Here is a 9,436-nt window from a genome sequence, read left to right on the forward strand (position 1 = left end):
TCGCCGTGACCTCATGTGCCTCTGTTTTCACCACCCCCCCCAAGCCATCTTCTTCCCACTTGCTGCAATTTTGCAGCCTTCATCTTTGCCCCATCTCGATTGCAACCGCAGTTACTATCTCCAACTGCAACTTCCGCTTCTCTCTCATTCTTCGGCGGCCTCTGTTCCCCGCCCCTTTTTTTTTTCCACTCCCTCGCTCAGTTACCATTTCTCTTCCCTGCAACCTCATCACTCTCTCTCTTAAAAAAACCCACATGCCAAAACACTCGTTTCCTTTGTTCGTTTCGTATCTTTCTTTTTCATTTTGAGTTTCGCTAATTTCGTCCGTCCACTCCCCCTCACGAGCAACTCAACAAAACACCCAAATCAACTAACTCTCTTTCTCTCTCTTAACTAATTCTTTCTTAAAGGGGTGTTTGATAAAAGGAAGTGTCGTCACGAAAGTTTAGAATCTCTTAATACTGTTTAAGTTTCGTGTTTGATAAAAAAATTAAACTTCAAATAAAACTTTAAGAAACTGTTCAAGTTCCAATATTGTTTTAAAAAAAAAGTTCTAACCCAAAGATTGGAACTTACACTTGGAATATTTTTTCTTATGAACCCCCCTCATATATAAAATGTATATATTTTATTGTATAATACACAATATAATTTACTGTATAATATATAATATATTTTATTTATATAATAGATATTTATAATATTATATAATAAAAATATATAAAATGTATAATATGTTATATTATTTTATATAAATAAATATATATATATATATAAATATAAATATAAATATATATATAAATATAAATATAAATATATATATAAATATAAATATAAATATAAATATATATATGTATATATATATATATATATTATAATAAATAAATAAAAGTACAATATTATGTTATATATATATTATATTATTTTATGTATATCATATAATAAAAATAAAGATTAATAAAATAATTCACTATATAATATATCTTATATAATACAAATATATATCAATAAAATAAATATAAAATAGGCTATATTATATTTTACATTACGTTATATATGATATATGTATATATTTTATTGTAAATATATTATATAATAAAAAAAAATATTATTATGTTATATATATATATATATATCATACATTTCTGTAATATAATATATTTCATTATATAATATATAATATATATTATATAATAAAATAAATATAAAATACACTATATTATATATTATATTATGTCATATATAATAATAATAATAATAATAATAATAATAATAATAATAATAATAATAATAATAATAATAATAATATAAATATAAAATACAATATATTATATATTATAGTATGTTATAAATATTATAAATATAATAGATATTTATAATATTATATAATAAAAATACATATTAATAGAATAAATATAAAATACAATGTACAATATACTATATTATTTTATGTAAATATATAATAATAAAATAAATAAAAAGTACATTATTATGTTATATATATTATAAATTTATGTCATATAATATATTTTATTATATAATACATATATTATATATTATACTATGTTATATATATTATATAAAGTATATTTTTATATATTATATATTTATGTAATATAAGATATTTTCATATATATATATATAATAATAAAAATATATATAAAATACTGTATGTCATATGTTATAGTATGTTATAAATATTATATATTTATATTTAAATTATTATCAAAGTAAATATAAATATAAGATATTTACCATATATCTCAAGAGTTATCAAACGCAGAAGCTATGAACTTCTTAACTTCCCAGGAGGTTATCAAACAAAGATACCATAAACTTCTTAAGTAACTTCTAATTTACCGTTCTTCAGGAACTTCCAACTTACAGTGCATGAACTTGCTTCCAGTTATCAAACAGGTCTTGAAGATTACCTTTTCCCTCACAATAAAACAACCCAATAACCCATCGCCATACCTTTCTCTCTCTCTCTCTTAAGTAATCCATTTTTATTTTTATTATTATTTCATTAAGATAGTTCATTTTACTTCTTCTCCCCCTTCCCTTTCATTTTATTCCATTTTTAACTTTTTATCTTCATTCTTTATTTTCTTGTTCCATCTTGTTAAATTTATTTCACTTATTTTCACCAACTCTATTTTATCTTGTTTACTTCATTGATTTTATTCTATCTTATTTTTCTATTTTATTTCAATCACTTATTTCATTTTATTTATCTCCTTTATTTTAAGTATCCCATCGTATTTTATTTTCTTCCATCCCTTTTATTTTATTTTACCTCAGTCCATTTTATTTTAATTTATTTATTTTATTTGACTTCATTTACCTCTTTTATTTTATTTACCCCATCTTATTCTATTTCATTTTCTTTTATGCCTTTTATTTTATTTTCCTTTACTTCATTTTATTTAATTCATTTTTATTCTTATTTCATCCTAACTCTATCTTCTAATCTTATTTTATTTCAATTCATCTTTTTCATTTTCATTTCATCTCATTGGACTTTACTTTTCATTTCACTCCATTTTATTTTATTTTATCTGCGATAAGTCAAGGTCCCCAGACCCACTTGTTGGGACGTCTTCCGAGTGTGTGTGTGTAATAGGAAAGGAGAAACAGGTCAAGGGAGGCGATTCCAGATTGGCCATAGGGGGGCTTTCCAACGTGATCTAAGAGGGCACCCATGCCAGCCAGCCTGAGTATGTCACGGACCCATGTGAGGTAAGTCCCGCGTCATGACCCAAATTCCTCTCTCATTAGTTGGACACCTGCCCTTGTTTTGTGAACAAAGTTTCCGAGAGAGCGATCTCGTCTGAACCCGAGACACGTGTCATCCGATCACCTAGATCCGGGGGGGCGAGATCGAGACACCAACCACCTTGGAGACTCCACTGAGGATACGCTACTCCATAGTTGCATCATTCTTGTTTGATCTTCATTTCTTTTTATTCCTGCTCACTATACACACACCTGTCTTTGGGGTTACTTAACCCCTTCATTCGAGTCGAGGATTTCGTAATCCCTGCACTCGTGCATCTTCATCAGGAACAGGTTCCACGAACCTCGTGCCTGACCTTTCTATTGAGCATCGACCATGTGTCACTCTCCCAGGTCATCACCAGGATAAATGCGATGATGGACAAATGTATCCCTCACTCCCTACCTCTGTAAGGGCCACAATTTTCTACCAAGCTAGTATTGCCACGCGGGAATAGGGATGTAATGTCGAGCGAGAAGGGGTAAGGATTTGCAGCTCGGGAAGAGGGATAAAATGTCTCGCGCGAAAGGCGTATGGAGTATTGCCGGTTGAGGAATTGCCGCATGTGTTTAAGGAGCAGTGCCGGTTGGAGCAGCACTAGTTGGAGCAGCGTCGGTTGGAAGAGAAGAGAGAGCAGTGCCGGTTGGAGCAGCGCCGATTGGAAGAGAAGAGAGAGCAGCGCCGGTTGGAAGAGAAGAGAGAGCAGCGTCGGTTGGAACAGTGCCAGTTGGATGTTTGATACTGCGGCATTGACAGTGTCTTAGTCAAACGTACAGCCTCTGTGCATGTTAGAGCCGCCCCGTACTTGTCAGAGCAATGAGTGATTGCGTCAGCCACAATGTTTTACAACCACCCTCTCCTTTTAAGCCTTGGGCAACACTGGTCTCCCCCTTTTTTCCTCAACTTTTCCCTCTCTCTTGAAGTTCACTGCTGCTCCTTTTCAAGATAGCCCACTAGTGAAACTAAGGAAAGCCCGTGAAGGAATGAGTGAGGATTTGTGATACCGTGAGAAGTCAAAGTAAGTGGGTTTAGCTTTATGCATCCATGAGTGTTATAAAAATATTGAAATGGACTAGATGATATAAAGGAAAATGTGAAGAATGAATGGGTTAACATGAGGTTGAAGTTTCAGTTTGTGCTTCTCAATGCCATGACTGTGTCTACCATATGTTTGATCTTTTTATTTATGGAAACTCTTGAAATTGCTCACTGTGAGACTCCTTCTTACGAAAGGTTCCAAGTCCAAAGTGTAGCTTGGCTAGGAAATATTAAGTGTTCTTTAAAAGTATGTAAATGTGGGAATGTGAAGTTCCAGAACTGTGAATGTTTTTACATCTATATATTCGGTGACCAAATGGCGTCCTCGGTCCCAAATGAAAGACATGTGTGTATACTCCAAGTTTACTTTGTGTCATGATAATATTTTGTATGGATAAATAGATAGGGCCCTAAATGCCGAGGCATGACACTGTTCACAGTTGCTGCTATTTCCAGCAACTGTGGCATTCTTTGAGAATTGCTTTTGACCTAGCTAATGGTCTCGAAAAACCTTGAAATTACAGTCATTGGAAAGGTCTACGAATGCACTTAAAGTTTCATTTTTTGAGGTGTTTGAAACTCCCCACGGATTTTGAACTATGACTCGAAATGCTCGAACATGTCACTGCGCACTGCTGCAGGGAAATTTCCAACAACTAAGGCTCACTTTATACTGAGCTACTGACCCATCAAATGCCACCCAAATTTCTTCAAATCACTATTTTTTTAAAGAGATGTGTATTAGCACAAGGTTTCATGTTTGAGGCATCTTAAGACTCCCCTTACATCAGGAGCTACGCCCTCACAAAGAGGGGCATGTTACTGTTATTTGTCACTGCCTCCTTGTATGACCATGCGACACTAAGTTATCTTGATATATGATAAATGTGAATGGCATATGATAAATTCCATGAGAATGCCATAAAGATGTGTGAATGATGCTGTGTAAATTGCACTTTGTGAGAAAAAAGAGCCACAAGCGCGATAATGATGAAATGAATTAACAATGAATGCCAAATGTTACTGAGAAAGCTTATGTGTAAATGCCCTGTGATAGGTTATGAACTGCATTTCTTTTGCTAAATACTATGACGTTATGATGAAATGTGATTCATCTGTTATGAGACAATGAATGACCACTACTTATATTGTTACAAACCGCTACACAGTGAGACACTCACCGGTAGTGCATACTGTTATGATGATGTGACGAATGACCACTGTTTATATTGATATTGGCTACTACGTGGTAGGACACTCACCAGTAGTGGATATTGTGTTGTTATATTGATGAGAGAGTGTTGACCACTACGCATTGGGACCCGAGCCCTTTGGTAACGGATATTGGACTTATTGATGGGAACATTGGCTTCTATGCAGTGGGACCCGAGCCCTTTGGTAACGGATATTGGACTTATTGATGGGAACATTGGTGGCTACGCAGTGGGACCCGAGCCCATCAGTAGTGAGAGCTAGGTTCACCAAGACATGATGAGGATATTGGCCACTACGCAGTGGGACACTCACCGGTAGTGGATGCTACTATGATATTGCATGTTACGCGATGAAACACTCATCGGTAGTAACGAAAGAAATGCTGCCATATCCGCTAACCTGCATAATGATATGAACGGGTTAAGGAAGAGGATAAAAGGTCGCACCCTAGAATTATGAAATGATATGTTATTGATGCTTTGCAAGGTAAGGGTCTACCGAAACCCAATGCGCATTGGGGACTGTGTGAGTGTGTTGAAGGTATTACAAAATAGATACCAGACTTATCATTACCTTCCCTCCTATGCTATGGTAGAGGTCTTAAGCAATGGGATTGGCTTAGCCTGATGGATAGGGCCTCTACTACGGGAGTAGGTTATTTAAGAAGTGCGTGAGTAATGATTAAATTTCTTTATAAGGAATATTTAGCATTATAATGATGAAATGATTTATGATTTCATTAATTGAAGGCTTTGAACTCACGGATTTAGAGATGACTGCCGTTTAAATAAAATGTTCACATTAGATGTCTTGACTTGATATGCATTTATGCTAAATTATGACTCTATATTGATAAACTGTACTATTGTTACATATGGATAGCACCACCATAGATGTATAACACTAGACTTGCTTACTGGGCTGTATAGCTCATCCCATTATTTCTCCTATGCTTGTAGATTGATAGCGGCAGGTTCAGGGCTGAAAGTTCGTGTTTGGCGGCTCGAAGATAAAGCTAGTGTTCTTGAAGAAGGTGCTTAGACCTTGTTTATGTCTGGGCCGTTTGGCCCTGGTTTTGTTTTGTTCCTGGTTGATATGTGTAATATTTGGCCCCGAACTGAATGTAATATTTTGGAAGATTTTTATATTATGAATTTTGATGTGTGGAGTTTTTCCTTACTCTTCTACTAGTTAAGCTTGTCGCTTTAGCTTTGTTCCATGGTTTACTAGATTTCCGAATATGAAGGTGTTGAGTCCACTCTTACCGGAGTGATAAATGTTACATTGAATCACGAACCCACGCTCGATCTCCTGTCGCCACTTAAGGTTCGGCGGTCGGGGATCGTGATAGTTATGGTATTAGAGCAGCCAGGAGAGGATTCTTGGCTTAGGAACTTTAGGAGAGTCCTTATATTAGTTTTGGGGTAAGCATGTGACTGGGTGTTCTTGTGACTAGGTTAAAGGATGCCGAGAGCTCGTAATCACAACACGAGTTCCAGTAGTGAAAATGCCAAGGCACTCGATGAGTTTTACAAGACTCTGAGGGCTATGACCCAAATGATGAAAGAATTGATGCCAACCTAGTCTACCCCTACACCAGAGCAGAATGACCGTAGCCTCATAGAGAGGTTTAGGAGAATGGCACCCCCAACCATTTTGGGGCATGGAGGAGTGGAGAAGGTCGAGAGGTGGAAGAAACAAATAGAGAAGATCTTAGAGGTATTACACTGCTCTGATGAGCAAAAGTCAAGCTAGGGGCCTTTATGCTAGAAGGGGAAGCAGAATACTAGCGGGACTTGATGAGGTAGGCTTGGAGAGAGACAGGGACCGAGGTCACCTGGGAAAACTTCTTGACATCATTTGATGTTAAGTACTTCTCCGATTCAGTCAAGGAAAGGAAGGAAGTAGAATTTATCGAACTCCAGCAAGGGAGTATGACTGTGGAACAATACGACGCCTGATTTGCAGAGCTTTCTAGATATGCACCTCACATCATAAATACCAAGGCACGAAAGGCGGCTAAATTTGACAGGGGCTTGCGACCAGATATTAGAAGTAAGGTGATGTCGGCCAATATAAAGTCGTACATCCCGATGGTAGACTATGCTCTGAAGATGGAAAAAGATTTCAAGGATCGCAGGCTAAGAGACGAAGGAAAAAGGAAAACAGTGCTGTTGGGAAAGTTTGGGAAGAAACCCTAGCAGTCTTCTAGGAGAAACGCTAGAGGGAGATCGTACCCACCTAACCCAAGAATTTCGTGGAGTCTTCTGGGCAATATAGACTATGACCAATGCTCGATTTGTACTTATTGTGGGAGAAGCAACCATACTGCAGCGGAATGATATCGAAAGAAGAATGTATGTCTGAAATGTGGCAAGCCTGGCCACTGGGTGAAGGACTACACAATGATGAAGACCGAGGATCGCCCGAAGACCCAAGGACGAGTGTTTGCACTCACTGAACAAGAGGCTAAGGCATCCACCTCGGTGATCAGAGGTATGCTCTCAATTTGTGACATTAATGTTAAAGTCTTAGTTGACCCTGGATCCTCTCGTTCATTTGTTGCACCCCATTTTGCTCGTTACATGAATGCTGCACTTGCTTGTCTCAATTACCCTTTAGTAGAATGTACACCGGCGAGAGACTCTATCGAAACTAATAAAGTATATAAGCAATGTAATATTACAATTGATGGGTGTGACCTGCCAGTAGACTTGACCCACTTAGATATTAAAGACATTGATGTAATTCTAAGCATGGATTGGTTGTTTACACACCATGCCACCGTCGACTGCCATGAAACGGTAACCTTTAAACGTTCAGATCAAGTAGAAATACACCTTGACGACATTAGGAATACTTCTCCACTGCACTTTATCTCTGCCCTTTGGGCCTCTCGCCTCTTGACTAAGAGATGTGTAGGATATTTGGCATATGTAGTAGAGAATCGGGATGTTCAGACTCAGTTAGAAGAAATACCCGTAGTAAAAGAATACCCTGAGGTGCTCCCAGAAGAATTGCTATCCCTACCTCCAGAAAGAGAAATTGAGTTCAAGATAGAGGTAGTACCTGACACCGCTCCCATTTCTAAAGCCCCTTATAAAATGGCTCCAACGAAATTGAAGGAGTTAAAAGAGTAGTTGTAGGAATTATTGGATAAGGGATTTATTCGACCTAGTGTGTTGCCTTGGGGTGCACCGGTCCTGTTTGTGAAGAAAAGTGATGGGTCCTTGAGATTATGTATTGACTATAGGCAGTTGAACCAAGTGACGGTGAAAAAGAAGTACCCTCTGCCTAGGATTGATGACCTCTTTGACCACCTCCAAGGAGCCTATGTTTTCGAAGATTGACCTTAGATCGGGTTATCACCAATTACAGGTCAAGGAGGGAGACATTCCAAAGACCGCTTTCAGAACTCGATACGGTCACTATGAGTTTCTTGTGATGTCGTTCGGGTTAACCAACGCCCCTACTATGTTCATGGATTTGATGAATAGGGTGTTTAGACCCTTCCTAGATGACTTTGTAGTGGGGTTTATTGATGATATCTTGATATATTCGAAGAGTCAGGAACTGCATGAACAACATCTAAGGATGGTCTTGCAAACTTTGAAGTCAGAAAGATTGTATGCTAATTTGAGCAAGAGCTAGTTTTGGCTCCTCAGTGTGCCCTTCCTTGGACACATTATTTCTAAGGATGGGATCACGGTCGACCCCTCTAAGATTGAAGCCGTACTTAAGTGGGAAAGGCCAACAAATGTGACTAAGGTTTGTAGCTTCCTGGGACTGACATGGTACTATAGGTGCTTTGTAGAAGGATTCTCAAAGATAGCGCTCCCCCTAACTCGGTTGACCTAGAAGAATGCAAAATTTGTATGGTTAGAGGAGTGTGAGAGGAGTTTCTAGGAATTTAAGAAGAGATTAGTCACAACCCCAATATTAGCCTTGCCTGAAGGGAATGAAGACTTTGTGGTTTATATCGATGCATCCCATAAAGGGCGGAGATGTGTACTTATGCAGAGAGGTAAAGTTATTGCTTATGCCTCCAGATACCTAAAGCCACATGAACAGAACTATCCCACCCACGACTTGGAGCGCGCGATAGTAGTGTTCGCGTTAAAAATCTGGAGACACTACCACTATGGGGCCCAGTTTAAGGTGTTCACGGACCACAAGAGCCTCAAGTACATGTTTTCCCAAAAAGAGCTAAACATGAGGTAAAGAAGATAGATGGGCTTATTGAATGATTATGACTTTACAATTGATTACCAACCAGGCAAGACTAATGTGGTAGCCGACGCTTTAAGTCGAAAATCTGTGGTCTCCATAGCACATTTGACGGTTCGACAAATGAAGCTGTTAGAAGATGTGGTGGAGTGGCACCCATCTCAGCCCCATAGCACGGGG

At 37.4% G+C, this 9,436-nt stretch overlaps 1 protein-coding gene across 1 annotated transcript; it reads left to right on the forward strand.

Annotated features, from left to right (window-relative positions):
* The first annotated feature begins 7,434 nt into the window (after positions 1-7,434).
* Positions 7,435-8,169, forward strand: LOC148782025 (uncharacterized). Its single transcript, XM_088866263.1, has one exon. The coding sequence runs from the start codon at positions 7,435-7,437 to the stop codon at positions 8,167-8,169; it is 735 nt and encodes a 244-aa protein (XP_088722389.1).
* Positions 8,170-9,436: the final 1,267 nt, after the last annotated feature.

This window comes from Amborella trichopoda, chromosome 5 (assembly GCF_054954075.1).
Source record: "Amborella trichopoda isolate Santa Cruz 75 chromosome 5, AtrichopodaSantaCruz75HAP2 v2.0, whole genome shotgun sequence".
NCBI classification, from domain to species: Eukaryota; Viridiplantae; Streptophyta; class Magnoliopsida; order Amborellales; family Amborellaceae; genus Amborella; species Amborella trichopoda.